This window comes from Mirounga leonina, unplaced genomic scaffold (assembly GCF_011800145.1).
Source record: "Mirounga leonina isolate KUSES-001 unplaced genomic scaffold, KU_Mleo_1.0 Mir_200, whole genome shotgun sequence".
Taxonomy (NCBI): domain Eukaryota; kingdom Metazoa; phylum Chordata; class Mammalia; order Carnivora; family Phocidae; genus Mirounga; species Mirounga leonina.
In genome coordinates this window covers 9,930,618-9,957,980 of record NW_023270503.1, presented here as the reverse complement: position 1 = coordinate 9,957,980, position 27,363 = coordinate 9,930,618, and the positions used below count along the sequence as shown (strand labels likewise).

The 27,363-nt window shown below is 57.1% G+C and overlaps 2 protein-coding genes across 3 annotated transcripts; one reads left to right on the top strand and one right to left on the bottom strand.

Moving 5' to 3' along the window:
• The first annotated feature begins 7,136 nt into the window (after nt 1-7,136).
• On the top strand, nt 7,137-14,713 carry GAS2L2 (growth arrest specific 2 like 2). Its single transcript, XM_035027354.1, has 6 exons — nt 7,137-7,546; nt 9,104-9,345; nt 10,226-10,333; nt 11,607-11,703; nt 12,325-12,577; nt 13,116-14,713. Exons 1-6 carry the CDS (start codon nt 7,162-7,164, stop codon nt 14,662-14,664), a joined length of 2,634 nt encoding a protein of 877 aa, XP_034883245.1. The 5' UTR covers nt 7,137-7,161; the 3' UTR covers nt 14,665-14,713.
• A 986-nt stretch (nt 14,714-15,699) lies between these two features.
• RASL10B (RAS like family 10 member B) lies at nt 15,700-26,874 on the bottom strand. Of its 2 annotated transcripts, none has more exons than XM_035026593.1 (5): nt 26,648-26,874; nt 25,802-25,907; nt 23,456-23,818; nt 18,805-18,929; nt 15,700-18,090 (listed from the first exon to the last, which is right to left on the bottom strand). In XM_035026593.1, the coding sequence occupies exons 3-5, from the start codon at nt 23,669-23,671 to the stop codon at nt 17,820-17,822; spliced, it is 612 nt and encodes a 203-aa protein (XP_034882484.1). In that variant the 5' UTR covers nt 23,672-23,818; nt 25,802-25,907; nt 26,648-26,874; the 3' UTR covers nt 15,700-17,819. The 2 variants fall into 2 exon arrangements, with proteins under 2 accessions (XP_034882484.1, XP_034882483.1); XM_035026592.1 differs by having other exon boundaries at nt 25,848-25,907.
• Between the last annotated feature and the right edge of the window lie 489 nt (nt 26,875-27,363).

Below are 27,363 nucleotides of genomic sequence, written 5' to 3'. Positions count from 1 at the left end.
CATTCGGCAACCTTCCTCCCTCCCCCCGGCACCACCATGTGTCTGTCCTGCTCTCTGCTGGATCTGGGGAGCTAGACTTCCAAAGAAAAGCAGGTGGATGAGGCCAGGGAAGACACCACAGTGGTTTGCAGTGGGAAGGTCAAGAGAATTCCTATTGGTCCCCGCCCATCCTGTTTAAAGAGGTTGGGGACAAAGGGGAATGACACAATTAGTGTTTTAGCTCACATGTATTGAGCACCAACTGTATGCAGTCACTGTGCTAAATTCTTCACACATTGTGCCCCTTCACCTTCACAACCACCTCGGGTAGAGGCGAGGGAGGTAACCGGGGCCTCTGAATTTCATCTAAGACTTCCGAAACCTTTCCAAATAAAGTTGTTTCAAAGATTCTGCCAGTTTTCGATGTTGCTGAAGCTGGAAAACCAGGGTCCGCTGCACTTTTCATTAGAAAACACACCAAGGAGCCTTTTGGTTGTGAAAGGCCAGACTTAGTGCACAGCCAGAAAGGGGTACTGGAACTTTTCGAGAGAAATGGGAATAGGAAATGAGGTTAGAAAGGAAGCTGGGACTTTGGGTGCCAGGCTATGGAGTTTGGACTTTGTCCTTCAGGGGTGGGGAGCCACTGAACTTTCCAATGGAGGGACATGCTCAGAGCTGTGTTTTAGGATGGTCTCCCTGCAGGACAGAGGGAGACCCACTTAGGCATCGTCACAGCGGTCCCGGCCAGAGAACACAAAGGTCCAAACAGCAGCAGGTGAAGATGAGGAAGCAGATGTCAAGAATATTCAGGGAAAAGAAAGAAGAGGGCTTGTACAAGTAACTGAGAAAAGGCTGAACTTCTTCTCTGGGGTCGCCATGGCGATGGGTGGGCTGGCCCACCCTGGGTTTGCATCCGCACTTGACAGGAGTCAGTGGTCCTGTCCTCCGTCCCCACCCTGCTTCCAGCCCCACTCACCATGCTTATCCATTCTTCCTAAGGCTGTGCTGCCCTCTTCCCCTGATCAGGGACTGGGATGAGACAGAGTTCCCAGAACGCATAGAACTTTGTCTGATCTCTAGGGCCCCTGTTGGATCACAAGGGGTGAGGCTAGAACTTCATCTGCCCTTAGGGTTCCACCCAGGAATAGCTGCCTTTTCTAGAGCCTCCAAGAGCACTTAAAACCCAGGTGTCCCTCCACCTTCCTTCTTGGCAAGGCATTAAAGGGGAGAAGGGGGCGGCTTTGGCCGCCAGTAGACTGGGTTCAAATCCCTGCTCCGCCACATAAATATAAGAGCTACGTGACCCTCAGCATGTTGTCTGACCCTCAGTCTCTTCATCTGTAAATTAGAGATAGTCACACAGTGCCAGACTTTACCTGGCTTACAGAAAGCACTCCAAGCATTATGTTTCCTTGCATCATTACGTTCTCTCCTCCCCTTTCTGTCTTCTCTCTATCCTTCCTCACCCTGGCTCCCCACTCCACTTACTTCCAGGTCATTGCCTTAGCTTCAAGAAGCCCAGGAAATGCCTCTAAGTCCAGTAGAAAGCAGGGCCCAGGCAAGAGCTGGGTGTAGCTCCTGAATGTCATGTATGTGTGTGTGAGAATTGGGGCTGGGGGAGGGGATACTTGGGAGAACTCTTTATTTTCCGGGCCTTCAGAGTGGCCTGTGTTGGCAGAGACAGGAGTAGGCAGAGGGGTTAGAGGATGCAAACCCAGCTCTGGAGAGCCTCAGTCTGACAGGAGAAAATGTCTTGGTTTCCATCCAAGTGTGAGGAGTGGGGTCTCTTCCTCAGGCATCTCCCAGTTTAGTGGAGGTCAGTAGGTAGGATGTAGAACAGCTCTTGGGAAACTCCTAGTCCCATGGGGGCCACCCTGTCAAGAACTGGGAAGGGTCTGAAGCTTTACTCTTGCATGCTAGCAAGTTCGCTTGCCGGGGCGTCATGGGTGTGCCAAAAAACCTGAGACTCCTAGGTTAGACAAAGGCCTGGATTCCTCATGGTACAGCAGCAGCAGTCTATTCCTGTCAACACAGCCTGTCCCTTGTCCCCTGGTGCCACGGGGATGGGCCCGTGAATGCCTGCACGTGCGGGGGTTTGATTACCAGAGAAGCTCTGAGCTTAGGAGCACAAATCTTTTATAATGGGCAGCAAACAAACCTGCTCTTTGCTCCAGAAAGAGATGCAATCACTATCCTCCAAGGTTGTTCACTCTATTAAACACCCTTGAAAAGTCGGTGCCTCTATTTGTGAGACAAGCAGAAATGCAAAAGGCCCATGGAGAATTGTCTCCCAGGAAACCCATTCTCCTTACATTTACTAAAAGAGCTTAGAGTCACTGTGGCTCTGGATAGCAAAATCCTAAAGCTCACTCTGGCTAATTTAAAGAGAAAGAATAGTGGGAGCTCGCAGAATGGCCAGAAGCCTTGGCAACTGGACAGGAACTATAGAAGGATTGTGAACACAGCCAAGATCACACCACAGGAACGATCCAGTTGAGAAGCCACTGTGGGGACCACCCCTGGTCACTGGCACTAGGAACAACCTTCTTGAGTCACTACCTAAGATTTAATGTCCCTGGCCAGGCCCATCCAAACCACTGAGCCTATGCTGTGGCTTTTAGGGAGCATCCTACCAAGAAGCACAAAACGGTGTTCCTCTGGTCTGGTCATTCATCTCATCCTGCCTCTCCCACTTCAATCTGCCCAGAAGCACTTTGTCATCCTTAGGGTGTTCATTCACTGTTGTTGTGTTGTTGTTGTTTTTTTCCATTCACTCGTCTCAAGGGTATTTTGGGTTTTGTGGGAACTTCATAAAAAGTTGGGTTGTCATAACAAACCATAGCAGCATAAAGCCACATTGGAAATTGATCACAGAGTAGTAATAGGGTCTACAGTGAAAACACAAGAGCAGGTAATCCCCCACTACACCAGGAACAGAAGCATGCTTCCTGCTCTCAGATGCCACCTTGGAAGACCCCTTGAAAGGGGAGAAATTGTACTGATAGTGAGTCTGAATTCAAACCTGACTGGAGCTGTGTCCAAAAGAAACTGCTTAAAACCAGAAGAGAATGAGCTGCATTTTATTGGCTAGCACAAGCATTATTTCCTGCACTCACAGAAATCTAGAGAACAAAATGAGATCAATTGTCAAAAGTAAAGCTGTAATTTTTTTTTTTTAAACGTAGTCTCCACGACCAGCATGGGCTTGAACTCACGACGCTGAGATCAAGACTTGATGCTTAACTGACTGAGCCACGCAGACGCCCCTAAAGCTCTAATTTTTGTACTTTTTTGGATTTTAATGTGCAAATTAATAGTACGTATAGCTCATTAACTTGTAATAACCAGGCTCAAGAATACAGAGATGCTGTATTCATTTTAGTTGAGCAAAGGAGGTAAGTTACAAGAAGAAATATCCAATAAGGTGGTATGTAACGGCCACCCAAGTGGGAATATATGTAACAAGACTTTCTATATATATATATATATACACAAGACTCTTCCCCTTTGAACATCATGTCCGTTAGGATGTATTTAGTTGGTGGAATATCAGAGTGCCCGACTAATAATGGCGTAAGCTTTATAAAATGTATTAGTTCACTTAAGAAGTCAGAAGTGGGGGGCTCCAGGATTGGTTCAGTGGCGTGATGCGGTTGTGAGGGACCCAGACATCTTTTCATCTTTCCCCTCTGCCTTCTATGCCTCTCTTCTTGGTTGCAGAATGGCTGCTGCAGCTCCAAGCATCCTGGCCTGGTGCAATCATGACCAAAGCAGAAAGGCTCTGCAGGGCCGGGACTTCTCAGAAGCCCTCCAGCAGGCTTCTCTTTGAGCCTCAGTTGGCCAGAACTGAGGCACGCACCCATCCCAAACCAACCATTTGAGAAAAGAAATGAGAGGGCCAAGATTGACCAGGCCTGGTTGTAATTGGTACCTTTGATCAAGTAGGACTCAGGGAGTATAGTTATAAAATAATCTCTTTTTTTTTGCCTCCTATAGTCCCTTTAAACCTGCTCAAGGGGAAGCAAGCTTCCTTCCCTTGTCCCTGGAGGACAATTCAGACAGGTCTTTTGACTTGTTCAGAGAACTCTTAGGCCATGGAAGAGTGGTCACTGTGCTCCCTGAAAGTTGATATAATGTTACATCTCCTCCCGGCTGGGGCCTGCCATGACCGGTGGCCACAATGTGATGGGGTGATGGGCAGAAGACATGGTCCTTCCTCCCTCTTCCTTCTCAGCTAGCCAACCCCTGGTGTTTGCCTTTCCTTCCCCAATCCAGGCAGTCCCTTGGGTCCAGGAGGCTACCCTGCAGGATTCTGGGGGTCACTCATCCCCCCCGCAGCCCTAGGAATCCCCTGGTCCACTGCCATCTTCCCCTCTACTGAGCCCTTCGCTGGCTGAGTGGCACACAGGAAGCACTCAGCCATCCTCGGTTCCAACTACAAGAAGACCGCTGGCTGATTCCAGCACAGCCCTCTCCTTGGTCCCCAGCACGGAGCAGCCAGCCAGCCCCGAGTCTGCATTTCCGACTTCCCACTCAGCAGTCAGACTTCAGGTCACTGAGTCTCCCTAGTGATTAGGGATAAACATCCAGTGCTTTGATTGGTCCCATTTAAGCCCCTCTCGCTGCTTCTCCCCTTGTTTTGGGGGAGAGATGGGGATAGGCATTAGTTCCCTGTTCGGCTGTAACAAATTATCACCAATGTAGCGACTTCAAACAACACACTTAAGGCGCCTGAGTGGCTCAGTCAGTTAGGCGTCTGCCTTTGGCTCAGGTCATGATCCCGGGGTCCTGGGATCAAGTCCCGCGTCGGGCTCCCTGCTCCGCGGGAAGCCTACTTCTCCCTCTCCCTCTGCTGCTCCCCCTGCTGGCGCTCTCTCGCTCTCTGTCAAATAAATAAATAAAATCTTAAAAAGAAAACACAGTTATTCTTTTGCAGTTCTGAAGGTCAGAAGTCTGAAATGAGTCTTTACAGGGATAAAATCGAGGTGTTGGCAGGGCTGGTTCTTTCTGGAGACTCCACGGGAGAATCTGCTCCTTGCTTCTTCCAACTTCTAGAGGCTGCGGAGTGCCTGGCTTGTGGCCCCCTCAATCTCTGCTTCAACTGGCACATCTCCTACTTCTGCAGCCAGACCACCCTCCGCCCCACACTTGTGATTACATTTAAGGTCCACTTTGACAATCTGGATTCTCTGCACGGTCCCTTTGGCCCTCTAAGGTAACATTCACAGGTTCCGGGCAGGTTCTGGGCATTAGGACGCAGCTCTCTCTGGGGGCCATTCTGTGGCCTGCGACGCAGCTGCCATTCTCTTGACATACTCTAGTGGGAGAGAAATCCAAGTGTCAAGTGACCGCTTTTGGATAATGCCTCGATAAAGCGTGCATAGAGTCTCGTTCCTTTTTGGGTTTGCTGCATCTACTGCCGTCTTGGACCCTCGGCAGAAACTTCCATCTTAGCTCTGCCATGATTGACTTGAACCTATCATGGCTCCTCTTCTGGGGCCGGGCCCACCTTCCCGCATTTCAAGGAAGTTCCACCTACTACCTGAACATAATGGGATTTTATTAGCACGCAAGAAAAAACAACTAGCTCTTCTGTACTGGGATCACAGCCTCTAGGAAGGCTCCCCGTGACCCCTGTCTCCTGGTATTCGTGTTCTCATGCAGTGCCCTCCCGCGTGAAATAAGGCTGACCCGGGTGGCCGACAGGATATTGCGGAAATGACAGTGTGACGTTCCAGGCTGGGTAATGAAGACACTGTGGCTTCTGTCTTGCTCTCTCCCCCTGGGGAAGACCAGCTGCCACTTCACCAGGACACCCAGTGAACCCTCTGGAGAGGTCCGTGGCGGGAGGAAGAGAGGCCTCCTGCCTGGAGGTTTTGCACTGGCTTTTCCCTCTGCCCGCATACCCTTCCCTGGGATACCTGCAGGGCTTGCTTCCTCATTTCCCTCAGGCCTCTGTTCAGATATCACCACATCAGGGAGGCGTTCCCTTGACCACCTCACATAGAATGCCACACACTACCCCGTCTCCCTTAGTGCTTTATTTTTCTCCCTGGTATTTATCACCATGTGACTCACTGTGGATTTATGTGTTTGGCACCTGTCACCCATCCCCCACTAACATGTATGTAGCCTCCGTGACGTCCGGCACCTCATCTGTTGCTCTCTCGTCGGGCCTGTGATGGCGCCTGGCACACAGGAGCTACTTACAGTGCCGTGGCCGGGGTGAGGTCCTGCGGTTTTGACAGCCCACAGCCCGCTCTACAGGAATCCCGGGGTTAGAGTGGGGGATGGGGCAGGTTCTCAGAGAAAGCGGGGATCGTGGGGCATAAACAGGGCTGCTGGGAGAATCAGCAAGAGCTGGGACCCCCCCAGTCCTGAGTGTGCGTGTGTCCTGAAACTTCCCACCTACGTCATTCCCTTACTCCTCACAGCACCCCCAGAGGGGGACATGATTCCCATTTTATAGTTGAGGAAACTGAGGCGCAGAGAGGTGAGGTGCATATGAAGGTCACAGAGGGATACAGGGAAGGGGCCAGGGCTGAAGTCATCAGACTCTAGCACTGTGTCTCTTTCATCCTTACCTTACAGTGCTCGCTAAACGCCAAGGGGCTCGGCAACCCCTGGCCCTGCCTTTCTCCCTTACTCCCTGGAAGCCCCAGCCTTCAACCCAGGGAGAGAAGCCAGGCCCAGGCTTCCCTCCCTGCTCCGTCCCGGGGCGGGCTGTGCAGGGCAGTCCTTGGCTGGCTGCCTCGAAGGGTTAAGGAGTGTTTGTAGCAGCTGTCTCCAAGGAGAGGAGGGGACAGCAGAGCGGAGAGGCTGATGCTGGGCTCTGCTGTCCACTGCCGACCGCTGGGGGGTGGGAGGCAGCCAGCGGGACCAGTCTAGTCCTGGGGGGGGGGGGGAGAGCAGTGTCCTCACCTCCATCTGTCCTGGGAGCTGGCGACCTCTGGGCCAACTGGGCAGCCCAAGAGTGAGGTCACTGCAGGGCCGGCAAGTAGGGAAAGTTCTGGCAGGCACTGAGGAATGTGGGGGGGCGGGGGCCGGGCTGAAGCCAGAGGCAAGTAGCAGAGCCGGAAATCCTGGGCTCGCGGAGGGTAGAAGGGGCCGCCCTGAGTCAGGGAGAACAAGCCAAGGCCCAGCAGGCAGCAGGAGGACCTCCTCCCTGCTGAGGGTCCAACCATGCCCCGGCCTGGGGGACGTGGGAGGAGGCCTGGGAGCCTGGGGCCACCGGTGCATAGCATTCGGCCCTTTAAGTCCAGCGAGCAGTACCTGGAAGCCATGATGGAGGACCTGGCCGAGTGGCTTCGGGATCTCTACGGGCTGGACATCAACGTGGCCAACTTCCTGCAGGTCCTGGAGACAGGCTTGGTGCTGTGCCGGCATGCCAACACCATCACTGAGGCCGCCCTGGCCTTCCTGGCTGAGGCACCTACCCAAGCCCAAAGGATTCCCCTGCCTCGGGCTGGGGTTTCCTGCAACGAGGCCGCCCAGCCGGGTACCTTCCAGGCCCGGGACAACGTCTCCAACTTCATCCAGTGGTGTCGAAAGGAGATGGGCGTCCAAGGTAACCACCCTGCACCCGCATCCCCAGGCCCTTATCCTGCCAGAATCCACCTCCTCTCTAAGGCTTGGACTGCACTGGAAGTCAGGAGCCAGGGTCCTCTTTCCTCATTTCGCTTTGGGCCAGCTCATCGCTGTTTGTGCCTCAGTTTCCCCCATCACGTAGTAAATCCTCAATAAATAAATGTGTTGACTGAATGATTCATTCATTCAACAAACACACATTTAGTCCCTATCTCCTTTGTGCTGGGCACAAAGGACCAAGAGGACTGAGTCCCAGTGTCCAAAGAGTTCATGGTCTAGGAAGAGAGACAGATGAATAGATACACCAATTACAGCCCAATGTGCTCAAAGCCTCAAATAGAAGTGTATGTGTTGAGGAGCCAGGGGAGGAAATGGGTGGATAGTGGGGGCCAAGAAAGGCCTCTCCGAGGAGGAGGATTTGAACTGAGTCTTGGAGAACAAGTAGAAGTTTGGGGGAAAGGGAATTCTAAGCAGGGAACAGCAGGAGCAAAGGCACAGAGAAGGTCCTGTGTTTGGACGACTGGGAGAAGCCAGGGTGGGTGAGGGCATAGGGCTGGGGTGGGGGGAAGGACAGGGAGGCAGGCAAGTGGACATTAGGGAGGGGCCAGCTGTGCTGACGCTTGTGAGGCCCAGGGGAGTGACAGGCCAGGATCCCTCCTCTCCCAGGCCGTGGAGCCTGGCGCCCACCCTGGTGCGGCTGGAGGAGGAGATGGCCTTGCGCCTGCCCCCCACCAGGGTCCCTCATCTCCTAGGCCTAGTGGGATGAAGCTGGATGTTGTGCCATCCTCCAGGTCAGAGGGGGTGGGGGCTGAGGTGGAGGGAGGAGTCAGGCTCACCTGCTGGAGGCTGGCAAGGCAGTGCGGAGCAGGACTGGAAGGCTGAGAAAAGCTAGTGTCTCATCGAGCACTTCCCATGTAGCCAGATCTTGTCCGCAGACACAGCAACCCCCATGAAACAGTCTACATCCCACTTTACAGAGGAGGAGACTGAGGCTCAGGGACTAGCCCAAGGACACACGGCAGCTGGGTGGGAGAATCGGGACTCCAACTCGGGCAGTCAGGCTCCAGAGCCTGTACTCAACCTTGCCTGGTTATATGTGGGCTGAGGGTTGAGTTCCAGATGTCCGCTGGTATCGGAGGTGAGCTGTGTGGGTGGGAAGCAGAACAAACTGCTTCTTACTCCTAGACCCCTATATCCAAACGGAGTGGGGAGAAGGGCAAGGTGGAGCGCAACCCACAGCCGGGCTCTGGGCTTCTCAGCTTGGCTGTGTCACCTCTTCCCACCCCAACCTGTCTTGTTGGACTGGCCACCTACCATGCCCTGAGAGCCTGAACGATTCTGCTCAGACCCCTCCTAGGGGCCGGCCAGACCCCAAGATCCAGCGATCCGAGCCAGCCCCCTCCCTCCCACCCCCCGCCCCCCCCGGGCCCCGACCCCGGGCCAGGGACGGCCCCAGCGCTCTCCCACCTACTCCGCAGAGCGGAGGTCCGCAGGGGGCTCAGGCTGCCTGCCGTCTTCCCCCACCTCCGCTTGCCAGAGGTGGTGATGTTCGAGACGGAGGACCTGGTGCTACGCAAGAACGTGAAGAACGTGGTGCTGTGCTTGCTGGAGCTGGGCCGCCGAGCCTGGCGCTTCGGCGTGGCGGCGCCCACCCTCGTGCGGCTGGAGGAGGAGATCGACGAGGAGCTGCGGCGGGAGCTGGCCCTGCCCCCGCCGGACCCGCCGCCGCCCGAGCCCCCCGCGCGGCCGCCCTGCCACTTCCGCCACCTGGACCAGCTGGTGAGGGGCTCCGGACACGCCCTCCAGGCCCCGCCCCGCCCCGCCCGCCCCGCCCCCTCCCCGTCCGCGCGCGCCGCTCGGAGCTTCCTCCCTCTGGAGCCCCAGCACCCCGCCCCCGACTGAATTCTCGGTGCGGCGTTGCTTAAGTCGTGCTCCCCTCGGAGCCTCAAGCCTCATCACGTATCGGCCCCCGCAAGCCGCTTATTACGTTTGTATTACAACCCCGCGCTCTAGACCTCTCTCACTGAGCCCCGCCGCGCGACTTTTGAGAACACTGCCTCTGGCACCGTCTCTGACACCTCGGTTCAAGGCTTAGTTCCACTGCTCCGCGGCTGTGTGACTTGGGGCACGTTGTTTAACCTCTCTGGGCCTCAGTTCCCTCATCTGTAGCGTGGAGGTGTAATAGTACCTACCTTCCATGGCTGCTGAATATTCAATGAGCCAGCGCATATGAAGTACTCGGAACAGTGTCTGGCACGGAGGGGGCGCTTCATAGGAGAGTGCTGGGATTAACCCATTTCTACCGCCCAGGAATAGAGCTCAGGGAGGTTTCTTAACCTGCCCAAGGCCTATGGTGTGGTGAGGCAGGACTCCAGCTGCCGTCAGATTCCAGGGTCCACCTTCTACATCATTACACTCCACGGCCTCCGTCAGCTGACCCACAAGGCCACGGAACTATAAGTGACCACTCGAGGTCTCGATGTCACTGGGTCATTTCTGCACTTGCTTCTCAGCCTCCAGCCCTGACCTCAGCAGAAGCCTGGAGGCTGGCTCTGGGGGACAGGCAGGCTCCCCCTCATCGGGCTTGACCCAGGGTGGGGGATAAGGAGCTTGGGCACTTGTGCCGAGGGAGGGCTGAGCCCCTTGTCACTGCCCACAGGTTCAGAGCCTCGTGAGCCGCTGCACGTGCCCAGTTCAGTTCTCCATGGTTAAAGTGTCTGAGGGGAAGTACCGCGTGGGGGATTCCAACACCCTCATCTTCATCCGGGTAAGTCTGGGGACCAGAGTTGGGGTGTCCCCAGGATCAGCAGAATAGCGCTGCCTTTCGTGGGACCTTGCCCAGGACTGAGGGCAAGGACAGGAAGTCACCATTCACCCCAACCTATCAGGACTTGGGGCTTTCTTTCTCTCCCTTGCGGAATTCCCAGAAGATAGTTGGCAAAGCTGGCAATCCTATCCCCTCCTCCTATTAGGGCAGCCAGAACCCTGCCCCCATCCGCTCCACCTTAGCCTAGTGCAGAGGGGTGTCCAGGCAGAAATAGAGTATGAAGGGTACTCCTGAATGTCCTTTGCCTCCACTCCATCCACATGCTTGGTCAGAGCAAGGGGCCTGAGAACTCCAAGTTTGTGTTCAGTGCACAGCCCAGCCCACACGGGCCCCATAGTCCAGGCTTCCCATGTCTGGCTTGGTACATCCTGCAGAGTGATCCGCAGTAGGGATCTGAGAAGTGCCTCTCACTGCCCGCCCCTCATACCCAGCCACGCCTCACGGGCAACAGATTGTACCTAGAGGCGTGGCCAAGCCCTCTCCTTGATCGCAGGCCATACCCGGGGACAGAGCCAGCTCGTAGGTAGGGACAAGGAATTTCAGCTGAGGAAATGGGAAGCCTGAGAGAGACTGTGACCTGCCCCAGAGTCCCAGAGTGGAGTGGATGGCACTCCCAAGATTCCTTGACATACCCGCTACAGAGCAAAGCAGGGCCACTTTTTTTGTTTTTGTTTTGTTTTGTTTTTGAGAGAGAGAGAGAGAACAAGGGCGGGGTGGGGGGAGAGGGGCAGAGGGAGACTATCCCAAGCAAGCTCCGCACTCAGCGCAGAGCCCCACCGGGGGCTCAATCTTACAACCCTGAGATCATGACTTGAGCCAAAATTCAGAGTCAGATGCTTAACCGACTGAGCCATCCAGGTGCCCCTGGGCCACGTTTCTGCTACAGGCATGTGCAGGTGGAAATCCCTTTCCAGTGAAGGGAGAGAAGAGAGTGCTCCGGGGCCAGGCTGCACAGTGCTTGTGAGATCCCTTGTCTAGTTGTGGGGCAACTCTCTGTCAGCCTGGCCACCACCCTTGACAACATGTGTTATCCGATGCTAGTTGTGGAGGAGAGACAGGCTGCACAATACACCCCCCCACGATACACCTGTGCAAGGAATACCTGCGTGCTCATGTGTACATGGATAGGAGTGCATGCTGGAAAAGTGCAGGCTGCTCCAGGAAGAGGGGACGCCCTCTATCCCGCCCCCAACCTCATCCTTGTCCCCTACAGATCCTCCGGAACCACGTGATGGTGCGCGTGGGGGGCGGCTGGGACACCCTCAGCCATTATCTGGACAAACATGACCCCTGCCGGTGCACGTCCCTCTGTGAGTCCCCTGAGAGTCTCTTCCCTGTGGCTTTGGGTCGGGAGGCCAGAAGCAGAGGTAAGAGGTAGGTCTGATCTCCAGGGGCAAGAAATATGGAGAAAGGAAGATACCAGAGAAGGTACTGGTGTCAAAAAACAAAAAAAAAGGTACTGGCATGATACCCTCAGTTGTGGGAAGAAAGCAAGGCAACCACAGTGCAATACCAATCATAGCCACAAGATGGCGCCAAACACATAGACTCGCATTTGGTCAGGGTGCCTCTTGGCAGGGCTGAGGTCTGGCTCTGATGTCCACAGTGGGGGCACCGAGTATGCCTTAGAGGGGTCTTTAGTCCCCCCATAATCTCTATTAGCACCTCAAGCCACCCCAGATAAGCATGCCATCCAAGTAAAAAATGTGAACTTGCAATACAAACGCAGCTTTAAACAAGTCCCCGAGCTGGGCCCTCTGACCAGATTTTGTCCCCTGCGCCCCTATGAGGAAGTCCTGGCACCGCCACTGTAGGTCGTACTGTCTCCAATGTGGGTTGGGGCATGGGGCAGCTAGGGGAGAACAGTGGGCCCCATCAGCAGGAATTTAACCCTTTCCTCCTCTCCTCTCTCTGGGGGGCTGTGTTGGCAGCACACAAGGCGGGCAGTTTCCAGAAGCCCCCTGCCCCACCGGTGCAGCATGAGGTGAGGGTGCAGGACGGGCCCTCGCAGCCCCAGCCAGCGATGACTATCAGCCGTTCCCAGAGCCCGCTGCCCCCCGTGGACTGGAAGACATATACCTCTTCAGGCCGGAAGCTGAGGCCCCCCACCTCCTCCACCCCTAGAACCCACAGTAAATGGGGAACAGAGGCAGGAGTCCCCAGAGAGACAGCATCATTCCTGAGGTACAAGGGAGAGGGCCAGAGCAGGGTCTCTTTCTTCTCTGGGGCCCACATTCTCAGAGAGAAATATACGGGAAGCAGGTCTCCGAACGGTGCCCGTACCCCAGGTGTTCAGAACCAAAAAGGCACTCAGTACCACTGGGATCATCTAGCTTTTTCGTATGCCCTCCCATTTCACAGATGAAGAGGCTGAGGCCCATAAAGGCCCATAGAGATTTCCCAAGGATCTTCTGCCATTTCACAGTAGGACAGATACTCAAACGCCCCCTCCCCCAAGACTGGTGAGCTGAAGTTGCGGGACCTGAAGTAACCCGGGGTCCAAACCAGGCTTCTAGCTGCTACACAGGGGAATGAGGGAGAATAAACTTGAACAGTATCTGTCATAAGGAAGACTCGGGCGGGCCCAGAGGGACAGAGAGCATCTGTTTCATTCAACATGAAGTCTGGCCCCCTTGGTGTTCTGGCTGGGGAAAGTCATCCCTTCCCAGAGCCAGGGGACTGGATGAGATGATCCTGCCAGCCTCATGATTCTCCCTTCCAGGCACCAGGAGAAGTCACCCACCCCGTCTTGGAGGCAGCTGCCAGTGGGGGACAGCCCACTCAGCCCCCACTCCTCATCCCCCCATAGGGGCCGAGACCCACGGTGCACCTCCTCAGGGAAGAGGGAGGAGAGATACTCCTCCGAACATCCCAGAGGAAGGACTCCCACATCTTGGATTCATGAGGAGACAGACAGCCAGGGAGCTCACGCCAGGGCCCCCACCTCCCAGAGATTCCGAGCCCCCGAAGCCACCGCCAAAAGGACACCAGCAAGAGGACTATCTCCGCCGCCTTGTTCCTCCAGCCCAGCGAAGCCCATGGGCCTCAGGCCATCACTCAGGGGTGAGGCTGAGGGTTCTTCTTCCCAGCTCAGGGAGCCAGCAGCTGTCCGCTCTCTGTCCCCTGTTAAAGGGCCCGCCAAGATCCCTGTCTGGCTGCCCCCTGCCTGCCCCCCCACTCCAGGAAGCAGCTTTCCAGGTATTGCAGGCGGAGGTCCCATGACAGAATTGGGGAGTGGCCCCCTCCCAAGGGCTGTCCCTGGGGACCTGGCTGGGTGCAGACATGGGGACTTCTCTGCGGATGCGAGACAAGGGGACCAGAAGTTGGACATCCAGGTGACAGCAAAAGCTGGGGGACCCTGGGGCCTGGGCCCACAGGAGTGGGAGGAGCGATATCCTCCCCTGCCCCTGGGTGCAACCAAGGATCAAGCTATCTACCATAGTCTTGAGGAGGAGCTTTTGGCCAACATGAAGCTGCTAGAGGTGGGGGGTGCCTGCCCCCAGGGCACAGGGTCTGGAGTCATCCCTCGAAGTGGAGTCTACGTCCCCAGCCTAGGTGGGCGGTGGCCTGAGCCTGGGGGTCCTTATGACAAAGTCATCCAAGAACTGGCTCAGGGCCCCCCACCTCTCCTTAAAGTGGACCTGGGAGCCTGGAAGGCAGCCTCTACAGGCTCCCCTAAGCTATCTGTTACCACTGGACCAGGAAGCCCAAAAGGGAAACCGGGAGTCAGAGAGAGTGGGCCAAAGGTAAAGGCAAGCCTGAGTGCCAAGGGTACCGGGATGAAGAAGGGACCAGCTCAAGGAAGGCAGGACTGCTCAGCCCCCACTGTGTCTGCCAGCCTGGAAGCCCCCACACCTTCACCCTCAGACCCCAATTCTGACAAAACCCAGGCATGTCCAGGCAAGGCCAAGAGAACACTCCGAAAGCCCCAGAGAGTCCCATCCATCTACAAGCTGAAGCTGAGGCCCAGAATCCGGCCCCGGAGAGACCACAGGCCTGGGAAGCAGCCTTCACGAATCCCCAGGCCACTGGCCTACCTCCACCTGGGTTCAGCCAGGGCACCCTCAAGGGGCAGGCTGGTGAGAGCACTGGGCAGAAAGGGAGTGGGGGCAACCCTGGTGGATGGAGCCTCAGCAGGGAAGGAGGAGGAAGGAAAGAAGAGGGAAGAACCAGCTGCCCCACTGAAGAGCAACCCCCAGCCTTTGGAGGGCATAGGTCTCCAGCAGCTTGATCAAGCCCCACTCCCACCAGAGGATGAGTCCTGGGTCTGAGGAGGAGGCTTCCCAGCCTTGAGCTTGTGAGTCCGGGGGAGAAGGGAGGTGAAAAGGATGCCATGTATCCACTGGACTCTCAGCTGCAGGAACAGAGGGGCCTTGGCAGGGGAGAGGGTGTGGGTGGGGTCAGAAGACAAATATAGGTTCAATCTGCTTGTTGGGCAAAGGGGCAACCCCTCACTCCCACTCCCGGGGCACCGGGGCCACCCTATGTCTTCTTGCTTCCCCCCAGAACAGCTCCCCAGACTCCTGGCCTCTGGCTATGGCCACCATTTCCACAACTCTTGTAAGCTATTAAACACTTGTAGGTGTGTTTCAGAGCCCCAGACTTCTTGAGTCCCTCACTCGAGGATTGTGGTGGTGCAGGAAGGCACAGTTTCAAGCGTTTTCCCAGGTGCAGGAAGGAGTAGCTTCAGGCGTTACCTACTGGAGTGGAAGGGGATGAGGGACAGGGAGCGGGGGTGAGAGGTTTCTTCTCTTGAGGCTCCGCCAACCTTGCCAGACAGCCGCTCTCTCCTGGAAGCCGCTGGTGTGTCAGCACCAAGGACAGGGACACACACAGGCCTTCAAGGACTTCAAAGCTTTGCTCTGGATTTTGGGAACTGAGATCACTGGGAGTCAAGAGGGATGGTGGAGAGTGTTCTTATCACATCTACAGCCGCGAATGGGCCACAGCAGCTCAGCCACAAGTGGGAACAAAGAGACAGCAGCAGGAGCTGGGATTGAGTCCAGTTATGAAAGTTTTCCCAGGAGTGGCCGGGGGAGACCTTTCACTTCCCCCTCCAGTGTTTTTGCTCAGCGTGGGAGGGCTCAGAGGTTAGGTGGAGAGGTGAGTCCCAAACTCTTCTTAGTTCTCCTGGTTGACCCAGGCTCTGGGACTCAGAGCAACCTCATCGCCCTGACGGTCCTTCCACAGCAGAGCTCAGCAGCCAGGCCCTGTAGGGGAGCCCTTTCCCTCACAGGGCAGGAACTGAGCCAACACCTTGTACAGAAACAAGGGAAAACACTCCCTGATTTTTAATCTGACTTCCGATCACAGCGCAATGGGCATCACACACACTTCCAGACCCTGTGGTGGGAAACCCGGGGGGGGGGGGCGGGGAGGACAGAGACTCAGAATGGGGGTGGAGGGAATCAAAATCAAATACCTGGAGTGCAGTGGAGGGAGTGAGGGGGGCCGGCCAGGCGATACATTCTAATGGCTCCCATAAGGGGCAGCCAGAGGCCTGGGTTCCCCATGCCCACCTCAGGTGCCTCAGCTGGGGGTGACAGTGATGGGGGCAGGTGAGATGCTGCCATCCCTCACCCCATCCCCCTGGTGAACCAGGGGCAGGGATGCAGGGGCTAAAAGGGGGCAGGCCCTCTTCCTTACCCTCCCAGACACTCCAAGGTGTGGGGAAGGGGAGCCACCTCCTCTGTTTCAGAGGGAGGCTCAGAGAGGGCGGGTCACTTGCCCAAAGTCATGCAGCACAGCAGGGACAAGAACCCAGGCATACTGGACCGCCAAGGTCAGGGCAGTCACTGCAGGGCTGTGCTACACCCCACAGGTGGAGGGAGAATCAGCTGGGGAAGTGGAAGGGAGGATCAGATTCCCTCTCACATTGGATCTGGATAAATTCCCTACCCATGACCCCTCCCCCCCCAGACTCTGCTCCATCACCACTCTGGGCTACCTGATTTTCTGGTCTACACACTGCAGCTGGGCTACATGGAGGCTGGGTTGATCTATCTGCCCCTCTTCTAACAACGGACCTTCCTATCCTCCCACCACACCAGGGCTCAGGAGTCAGCCTCAAGGAAAACTCAGCCAGGGGCAGGGGACATGCACCATTGCTCCCACTCTCCAAGTACCCCAGTAATCCCTCAGGCCGCTCCTAGTATCTTCATGGATTTTGTTATTTCTAAATCGGTACAAAACTGACAGTGATCAGCTCCGGTGACGAGAGGTAGAAACCGGCCAGGCAGCCGGAGAAAATGGGGTGGAGTGAGTCAGGGCATAGGGCCAAACTGGTGTTGGGACAAGGGGGGCATCAGATCCTGAGGGCCTCTATATAGGGGTGGGGGTGTGGGCATATCTCCCTCAAGCACAAGGGTCCCCATAATTCTTTTAGTGGCTCTGCCCCTCCCCAGATTTATCAGAGAAATCTGAGATTCAAGGCAGGCAGGGTCTAGGGCACTCAGATTGGAGTGGGATGGGGAAATAAGAGTCTTTACTAGCGCAACCTAACCGCTCTCCCCCAACCCCGGGACACCATCTTGCCCACCACCAGCCCCCCAAACCCAACATCCCCCAATCTTGCAGACCACCCAACGCAGGAGGGAATAGAGGGCTGGAACCTGGCATCGTGGAAATAAATTTATCCTTTGGGGGATTCCCTCTCCACGCTCCCGTCGAGGAAAAAAAAAAAGTTTTAACCCAGGGGGTGATCTGGCTTTGGGGTCAGGAAGGGGATGAGGGGCACCCGGCAGGGATGGACCATCGAGTTAAGGCTGGAAGGTAAGTTGTTGTGTCTCTGGGGGCTGCTGGGCGGGGAGATCTCCCTGGAACGGGGAGAGCTCAGCCTTTCTCCTCCTGACTGACCTGGGACCTCAACCCTAGGACCCCGATTACGGTCCTTGGGCCACCCGCATCTCTCTGCCCTGTGCCGGTGGTGCTGACGGTCCAAAGGCTGGCCTCACAGAGAAGCTGCCAGGATCTGCGACAAGGGGATGAACGAAATGAGAGCCCTGTGAACGGAGCTGGGGGCAGGAGGGTGGATAAGACAGCTAAGGACCAACAGACGCTTGGGATGACAGACACGGGGAAAGAAGACGCAGGGCAATGACAGACACACTCTCTGGAGTAGACGGGTGGGGGCCCCGGCCAAGGCAGCACCTCCCCACCCCCACGCCCCGCGCTCACCCTCGCGATCCCAAAAGGCCAAGGCGCCCCTTGGGGCCCGCCCGGGCACGGCGCTAGCTACCGCACTAAAGGCGGCGGGCCCAGGAAGACGGACGCGGAGAGGGGCTGGGCCGGGCAGTCGCAGGAGGCTCCCTCTCGTCCTCCGCCCCTCCCCGCGAGGCGCGCGGCTGCGGGGGCGGGCCAGGCCGGGCGCGTCAGGGTCCTTCCCCCCGCCCCGCCCGCGCCCCCCGCCGCAGCCCCGCAGTCCCCGTCACATGATGGCGCAGCGGTTGCGGCGCAGCGCGCCCTGGAAGCGCAGGGCGGCGTGCACGTGCTTGCAGCGGGCGCAGCCGACGCTCTTGAGCAGCTCGCTGAAGAGCAGCAGGATGTGCCAGTTGTACTTGGCCGAGCACTCCACGTAGCCGCACTTCCAGGTCTTGCGCACCAGGTGTGACACGTTCCAGCGCGGGATCACGCGCCCGCGCTGCAGGTCCCGCTTGTTGCCCACGATGATGATGGGCGTCTCTGAGGTGCCGATCACCCTGTGGGGTGGCGGGGACTCTCAGAACTCCGCAGGCCGGTCTCACAACCCCTGGACTTCAAGGGCGGGCGGTGCCTGCCTGGTCAGTACTGCTACCACCATACCTCTGTTCCAGGCGCAGCGCTCAGCGCTCGGGGTGCCTTACATGCTCTAATCAAAACTGATTTAAAAGGTGGGTACAACTGTTATCCCCATCTTACAGATGAGGAACCTGAGGCGTATCTGTTAACTGGCTTAAAGTGATACAGGTGAGTGGCCCTGGCAGTTTTTTTCCCAGAGCCTCTGCTCTTAACCACTGCATTAGACTAGCCAGCCACCCCATGGTAAGAATCCCAAAGTGTGTTATTAGAAATGGGAACAGTAAAATGTGTATGTTTGAGGGGCGCCTGGGTGGCTCAGTCGGTTAAGCGTCTGCCTTCGGCTCAGGTCATGATCCCAGGGTCCTGGGATCGAGCCCCACGTTGGGCCCCTGCTTCATGGGGAGTCTGCTTCTCCCTCTGCCACTCCTCCCACTCGTTCTCTCAACCTCTCTCTCTCCCCCTGACAAATAAATAAAATCTTTAAAAAAAAAAATGTGTATGTTTGAATGTGTGTGCCGGAACTAGAGGGTACTTCATCAATGTCCCACCCTCCCCGCCCTTGCACCGTTTCCAGGGCAGTGGTTAGCACTGGGGCACCCACTGAGGTGGTAATGGACTATATCCTGGCCCCTCACCTCGTCTCTAGGATCTGCTGGCGGATGGTCTTGACGTACTCAAAGCTGTCAAAGCAGCAGATGTCGTAGACCAGGATGTAGGCGTGGACGCTCCGGAGTCCTCTGCAACAGGCGTCTGCCCACTCCTGCAACATCCCCAGCCAGTGCCAAGGTCAGAGCAACCCTGAGGGCACCCCTCGCCCCCAGCCACCTCCAGCTATAGACTGACGGCATTCCCACCTGCCACTGCACCCCAAGCCTCCTACACCCACCCATCCCCAGGAGGCCTGGTCCAGAGCAGAATAGAGGAGCTCGGTGCAGCGGCTTCCCCTCCTCCAAGCCAGGATAGGGCAGGTCACGCTGCCTGACCTCCAGAGCCGTGGCACTCACTGTCCTGTGCACATCTGGAGCTGAGATCTGCCTTGTCTCATTTTATCGCCCAACCCATTCATGCATTCATCCATATGCTTGGTCCTTTGTTCAAGTACAGGTATTAAGTGCCTGCCTCTAAGAGCCAAGCCCTCTGAACTAGTTGTTGGATCTGTTGAAATCCTCCGTCTTCCAGTTTAGCCTTGTCCATTGTCTCTCTGCACACAGGGAGGCGTATCTGTGGAATCGAGCCCCAGAAATGGCAGGGCTAGGTCAAAGGATGAATGCAGCTGGATTTAGAAGGGGAGCTTTCCCTCCCCTTCTAGGAAGTTGCATATTTTGTGTTGTTGCGAGAGCACCGTATGTGATGAGTGCATGTTTCCTTAAAGCCTTGCCAACAGAGCGTATTGTCCAACTTTGGGGGTTCTGACAGTCCTATAGATGAGATGTGATATTCTTGGTGGAGTTTTGGTTTGGCCACTCCTGCTACACCCCCAGCCAGTGCCAAGGTCAGAGCAACCCTGAGGGCACCCCTCGCCCCCAGCCACCTCCTCCTCCAGGGAGCCTTCCTGCAAGCAGGGGACTACTCCCTTCATTTCCTGTGTGCTAAGAACACTCTGATTCTACCTTATCCCAGTTCCCTCGTTCTGTTGTGAGTTCCTGCGAGGGCCAGAGCCAGGCCTTCCTTGTTTTTTGTGTTGGCTCTTAGCAGGCTCTTTAATTGTACTACCTAGGCTGGTGAGCTCTCTGTGGCCCTGAACCCCACCTGTTCCATGGCGGGATCCATGCAACTCCGGCCTATAGCACTGCCCTTAGATTGCTCCCTGGAATTGCCCCTTCGGTTTGTTCCACACTGCCCTCAGGGTTGAGAAGGAGAAAGTCCCGAGGAGAAAAAGACTGAGACTGGCTGCACAGTGGGGGCTGACTTAGACCAGGGCCCAAGGGCAGCGCCGGGGAGATAGAGCTTCCTGAATGCTTATGGCGAATTCTCGAGGAGGGGCAGCCGCTCCAGAGGAACAAGCCCCCGGCAAGGCTGAGTGTACTAGAGAGAAGGTTCCCTAAGAGATGAATTAGCTGATTAACTTTCCAGCAGATGGCACATGCAAGAGCAGTTAAAGGCAGCCAGTGTGTGGAAAGAAGGGGGTCTCTGAAGCTGGGGGAGGGCGAGGCCTCCAAGGACACAGGGAACCAGGGTCTTCTCCCTTGGGGGCCCAGGCAAGCAGGAGGGTGTGCCGGCCTGTGCCCGCCGGCTTCTGAGCTGCCTTGAGGCAGGCGCCAGGCTTGGAGGGCTGTGCCTGGGCTCTCTACCTCAGAGCAGGAGCGCAAGAGGAAAGACTCCGGTGTGGTGGAGAGTTCCGTCTGGCTCCAGAAAAGCTCCCGACTGAAAGGCTGCAGTGGATTTCCCCTGGGAGATGATGTGGCATCTTTTCTTTGTGCTCAGTTGTAACTTTGCTGCAGGGGGAAGATGCCGGGGACAAATCTGAAGCCGTCGGGAACCAGGGGCTGGCTTCTCGGGTCAGGGAAGCAAGGAAGACTGTACTCTGCTGGACGAGGTGCCCTCTGGGAGCCTGGGTGCCCCCCCCCCAGGTGCACGGGGTTCCTCCCCCCACCCCCACAAGGAATGGAGATCAGCAGGAAGTGGGAGCGATGGGGAAACAGGCACAGAGGCTCCCAGCTTCTTTCAGCTCTCTGCTGGGGAGACGGGACAGCTGCCGGGTGACCGCCCCACCTCTCCCCCCACAGGCTGCCTCCTCCAGGGGGCCTCCAGGCTGCCTTCCTTCCTGCTCTCTGGGGGCTCCTAAGATAGGGAGGAGGAAGGCTCCTGGTTGTCTGGGTTGTGCCTTCACCCCTGATTGAAGGGAGGGAGCAGGTAAGCTCAGCTTTCCTTCCAGCTGGCTCTGTGCAGGGTTCCAGACTGTAAGCCACCATCTTGGGGCTGTGTCAAGGCAGAGAAGGAGCAGTGGATACTGAGTCCAGTTCTAAGGACCCAGGAGCTGAGGGAGGCTCGGCCACCTAGGTGCTAACCCTGGATTTGTTGCTCGTTTCTCTAACCCCAGCTTCCTCCTCTGACAGGAAAGGGGCTGTAGGGGGAAGAGCGGAGGCTCAGACCACTCTCCTGGGCTGCCTCTCAGCTGGCCTTGAGAAAGCGTGTATTTCTTTTCGGACAGTGGCCGTGAGAGTCTTAGCTTTTATATTTGATCTTTGGCCATGCAGGCTCCTTTCTCAGTATTCCTCTGCTCATAGTCCCTTTCCTGTGCTCCAGGATATCCAGGAGAGTCTAAAACTCAGGATCAATCAGGAAGAAAAAGGGCAACAACTCAAAAGAAAAGATGGACAAAGTCATTAATAGTTGTGAGAAAAAGAAACGCAAAAGCCCTTAAGCCTATGAAAAGATGCTCAGCTTCAGTCATCATCAGAGATACAAACCAAAACTCCACCGAGAATATCACATCTCATCTATAGGACTGTCAGAACCCCCAAAGTTGGACAATACGCTCTGATGGCAAGGCTTTAGGGAAACATGCACTCATCACATACGGTGCTCTCTCAACAACACAAAATATGCAACTTCCTAGAAGGGGAGGAAAACCTCCCCTTCTAAATCCAGCTGCATTCATCCTTTGACCTAGCCCTGCCATTTCTGGGGCTCGATTCCACAGATACGCCTCCCTGTGTGCAGAGAGACAATGGACAAGGCTATCGGTGTGGGAGATGGGAAGCAACCCACTTGTCTAACAAAAGGGGACTCCATGGTCCATCTCTCCGGGGGGGGTCAGTGCCGCCATGCTACCCACATTCAGATACTAACATTCGGGGAAGATCTCCAGGTTATAATGTAAGGCAAAAAGCCCAGGTGGAGAACAATTTTCTTTTTCCCGTAAGAAAGGGAATGGAATAAGAACACATTTTCTTATTTGTCTAAAGAAACTGGAAGTGTAAATAAAAAACCAGTGAGGATGGCCATCAAGAGGGGGTGAGAATCAGGGTGAAGAGGGCAGGGCGGGGCTGGGATTTCTCTGGGTGTATCTTTTTACAGTTGGGATTTCTCTGGGTCTTTCTTTCTTTCTTTCTTTCTTTCTTTCTTTCTTTTTTTTTTTTACAAAGCTCAGACTTTTAAACTGTGTCTTACGGATTCCAAAACTGAAATTAAATTAAAATTTAATCTACAACAAAATGTGAAAAAGTAAGCAAGGCTCAGTGAGCAAGACTGGAATGAGGTCTGCGGATCCACTTGAGCACTGTTGATATCCCCTGCGGAGGAGAAGCACAAGGCCCTGACCCCTGATACTCGGCCCCGACCTCATGGTTTCCAAGGGGCAGATGTGTGGGTCGGGCTTTTGTCTTTGGTGTGGATTGCCCACACCTGGGACGGGGCTGCCAAGTGTCCCTGGACTTGGGCCACGGTTCTCCTGCCCAGAGTTGCCGAGATGGTACTGAGCCTAAGCCCCTGCCCCAGAGATGGCTGGCTTTGTGGTCACAATCAGCCAAGCCGTGGCCCCTGCCTGTCCTTCCAGAGAAACCCATGAATGCGCTCTGGTCAGGGGCTTCCTTAGGTGAGCAAATGTGTCTTAGAGTTGAGCCCCCACTTGCAGCCTCTCCCCTGCCAAGCCAGAGGCAGAGAGATTGAGGGAAGGAGAACTTGGTGGTTCCTGCAGGCTGGGGAAAGGAACACTATCAGCCAGGGCACTGGGGGCACCAGAACCCAACTCCTGCAGGAAGGCTGCCCCATGCACCAGTCCGGAGGTCAAGGGGCAAAGCATCACTTAAAGAAAGGCCATTGGATAAAAGACTGGTTGGGGCCTCCCGTCCTGGAGAGCCCACCTTTCCCAGGCCCTGGCTTTTTCTTCTGCTGTCCCTTCTACAGACGCCGTGGGTCTGAGAGCCCAGAATCCTGGCAGGCATCTAGTGTTCCTGCCCTTCTTTCCACTGCCCCTTCCCTGCCCAGTCCCACTTAGCGGACACAAGGCCACCAAGCACACACTTACTGTCCTATGGAAGCACAGCCTGCTTGTCTTCCCTGGACTCTGAGTTAGATGCGTGGTTCCTGGAGAGCGCAGCGCACATCTGTTTTGCGCGCCGTTCTACCCTGGTGCCCAGCCCACCACACATTACATGCTCTTGACCTACGGCGCACAGATGATGGCTCTGAGCAGGGTGGCCCAGGGTGCGGCACGGAGCCCTCGGAGCCAGAGGATGGGGGACAGGGCCAGAGCCCAGAAAAGGTGGGAGTCCAGCTTCTCTGCTCCCCCTCCCAGCCCCCGCCCCCCGACTCCCTGGCTGGCCGATCCAGTGGGCCCCGTACCTGCAGCGTGTTGACCGGGAAGGTGCTGATGGGTGGGAAGTCGAGGATCTGGAGGTCGTGCACGTGGCCATTCATGACGACGGCAGGCAGGTAGAGGCGGCGGGCAGTGGTGGGCACACAGGCCTCGCTGAACTCGTTGTACAGGAACTGGCGCACGATGGCACTCTTGCCCACGCCTCGCGCCCCCAGCACGGCCACCCGGTAGGTGGAGACCATGCCTCCCGCCCCGCTCCGCCACCGCGTCCTCGCCGCTGCCTGGGGCTCCCCCGGGCTGCATATTCCAGGGGCTGGGGGCTCAGCCACCGTCAGGACCCACCATTGCTGCCCCTGCTTGCCCTGGGCCCTCTGCGGCCTCCACCTGGACTGTGGGGACAAGAGGTGGGCTTGGTAGGCCCGCGTTTCCCTGGATCTGTCCTGTACTTGCCCGCCTCGGGGACTGGGCTGCAGCTGCTACTGCCCCTCTGCATGCCTTCCGTTTCCCAGAACGCCTAGCTGCATCTCAAGCCTCTCCATCCTCCCTTCTCCGTCCACCCCCCCCCCGCCCCCGCACCACCCGCCCACCGGTGGGAATCACTCTTTCCTATATTATGACTTCTTGGCCAGGTCTGACCTCCCCAAGCTCCCCAAGCTCCCCAAGCTTCCCCACAGAGCCTGGGGATGGGGGGGAAGCCAAGTCCAGTGTGTCTCAATGGAGGTGCTCCCAGCATTTTGTGGAGAGAGTTCTTTATTGGGCAGGCCGTCTTACAGCCCTGCTGCTAGAAGGTACAAGCCAGCAGCCGGCTCCAGTCACCATGATGACCAAAAACATCCCCTACTTCCAAATGCCCCCTGTGAAGAACCCTGGACCAGAGCCTGCCACTCGTAGAGTACTTCATGTTAGCACACGCACATGGTGACCCATCGTCAGGACGGTGTCCCTCAGGGATAGTAGGTGTTCCCACTTTAGCGAAGACTCAAGAGGGGGCAAGAAGTGGGCCCAAGGGCACATGGCAAGCTACAGCAACTACCCAACCCCCCACAACGTTGCAGTACCTCCCACCTCCAAGTTCAGCGATTCTAGCTGGTGCATGCCTACAGACCAAGGTCTCATTCTCTGGCATCCCCCGCGAGCTCAGAGGGCCTGGCACACAGCAGGTGCCCAGGAAAGGGCTGCTACAGGCTTGCACCTTGCTCTGGTTTCGTTCGCTCCTTGCTTGTCAGTTTTGGTGACTTTAGAGCTTAGGTATAAAACCCCAGCTATGACGTTTCCTAGCTGTGGTCCGAGAGCACATCACCGGCCCCATCTGAGCTACGCTCTGCACATATATAAAGTGGGGCTAATAGCCCCTATTTCTGAGATAATCCAAGTCAACCTCCTAACCAGCTGCCTTCTCCTGATGGGGATGGTGACCAGGGAGGCTGGTATAAGCCTGAGACCGCCTGTCCAGGGACTGTTCGCAGGAGGTGACACCAGTGCCTGCTATGTGGGCCCAGGGCAGATGGGTGTCAGTCTGGGGCAGGACTCGTGTCACCCACAGGGCCATGCTTTTCAGCATGTGTGCGTGTCTCCTCTGTGGATGCGTGTTCTCTCCATATCTGCCCAGTTCACAGCTGAATGGCCCTCAGTCTGGCCTGGCTCACAAAATCCAGTCCACTGGGTATGTGTACATACAGCATAGTAAAACATAGGGCAGGATTTGGGGTGAGACCCACCATGGTCTGACTCCCAGCTCTGCCAACTAAAGTGTGTCCTTGGGCAAGAAACTTTGTTGGGTGTTGTGATGCCATGAAAGCAAGGTCATGAAAAGTAAAGCCCAGTGCCCACAACAGTAGGTGTGCAATCAACAGGGGCCACTGTTAGTTAGGTACAGGGATCCTTCATCCATCTGAGGTTTTCTAAAATCTCAATGGGACTCCTAGCAATCCCAGGAAGGGTCACTAACCACTGTTGCTCACGTACATGTAGTGTGGTGGGGGTGTGTATATGAGAGAGAGAGAGAGAGAGACTCTTCTCCCTGTTTTATTGAAAGTAAAACTGAAACCCCAAACCAGAGACTCAGGGAAGTGTAGACCACACAACCAGCTGAGCTATCAACTGAGACTAGGACCCTGATCTCCTTTCTGCCCCATGTGGTGTCCTTTCCCCAACAGGTGTTTACCTACTTCCCTGGGCTTCCCACTGGGGTAAGGACCGGTCCCTCCTCCCCATAAATCCCTCCAGGCCCTGGGCCCCTCAGGCCTCCCTGGACACTGTCAGCTTGGCAGAGAGCCTCAGCTGGGTTAATTACATAACCAGCACAAGCAGGTGGGGAGGGGGGCACCCTGGGGGAGGAAGAGAGGTCAAGGAATGCAAGAAGAGTCCCCTACCTCTCTCTGGGTGTGGCCACTTAGAGGTATCTAGGATGTGTCCTACCTGCAGATTCTCCTGGACGCCACACTCCCTTCGCAGAAATCAACCCTTTCTGGAGAAAAGCTGCGAAATAAACGGGGATAGTGCTGGAGCCAGGGAGGAGATGCAAGAGAGGCCAATAGGCTGGGGCCAGCCTCCTGGAACTCACCAGGCCCAACTGTGGCCCTGTCCCTGACTCAGGAGTGATCGGTGCCCCCTCCCTCTTCTCAGGCAGGGGTCCTGGGTCTAAGTGCTTATTAACCCACCGTCCCTAGCTGGGTGGGGACTGAAGGGGGCTGTCCCGAGAATCAGGGCCCAGCCCCCTGAGCGCTCCCTCCCCGAGGCCTGCGCTCTGCAGTGAGTCTGCAGACAGCGCCCCGGCAAAAGACCGGGGACACACACTGGGGCCAAAGCCTGCTTCTTGTCCCCTCCGCTCGACCTGGACACACGAGTCCTGCCCCAGACTGACGGGCCTGGCTTTGCGGTCCCATGGGCCGAGTCACATGTCTGCCCGCTGTTTGTCCCCACACATTCGTGTGGGAGTGGGCGGGTGGGGGCGTCGGAGGCTGCTGGGCTCCCCATGACCTGATTGGTGGGAGTCTGGGGGGGATGCCGGAGCCCTGCCTGCTCTCCGCCTCCAGCACCTTGCAGGCACCCCCCCAAGCTCCCGCTCTCACGTGGCCGCCCCGCGCCGCTTCCCCGCCATCCCGCTGGCCCCCTCCGCCCTCCTCGCCCCGGCCCCCAGGCCCCGCCGCCCCGCTCCCCGCCCGCCGCCCCCACCCCCTGGCCCTGCCCCGCCCGCCTCCCCTCCTCCCGCCGCTTACCCGGGGCCGTCGTAGCTGCCCCCGGCCCTGGCCGGCCGGCCGGCGAGGCTGCGCTCCCCCCGGGCTCCGGCGCTGCCCCTCGGCTCCCCGGCCCGGGGGGAGAGGGGTGGGGGGCGCCCCCGGCTGCCCAGTCGGCGCGGGCTCAGGGGTGGGCGCGGAGGGCAGGTGCGGGCGCCGAGGGGCAGGAAACCTCCAGCCCAGCTCTCCCTCCGGAGCGCGCCGCCCGCTCGCGCCGGCTGGAGGGAGGCGGAGGGGAGCGCGAGGCCGGGCTGGGGGGGCGGGGGGGGGGTCGGGCTGGCGTTCCGCTGGGTCCCTGAGCCTGACAGATTCGCCCGCGCGGCCCTGGGAGAATTCTTCTTGGACCCCGAGCCTGGATTTGCAGCCCCTCCCGACTCAGCCTGCCAGATTTTTAGCTACCCCCCCGCCCCGGAGGGGTGGGAGGAAGGCACGGGAGAGGCCTTAAAGCCTTTTGCTTCGCTCCATTCCTTCCCCTTCCACCCCGCCGCCCACCACGTCCACCCCAGCTTCCCTCCCTAGATCTCCCTCGGACTCTTCCAGGCCAGTGCGCTGCAGGGCGGGCGCACCTGTGTGCCCCGCTCTCCGTGCTGGCGACAGCGTCCCCCCCCCCCCGCCCCCCGCCGGAGGACAGAGCGCAGGGTGGTCCCTCTCGCCCTTCGCGGCAGCGGAGTGCAAGAAGGGCGGGCCAGGCTAGCCGC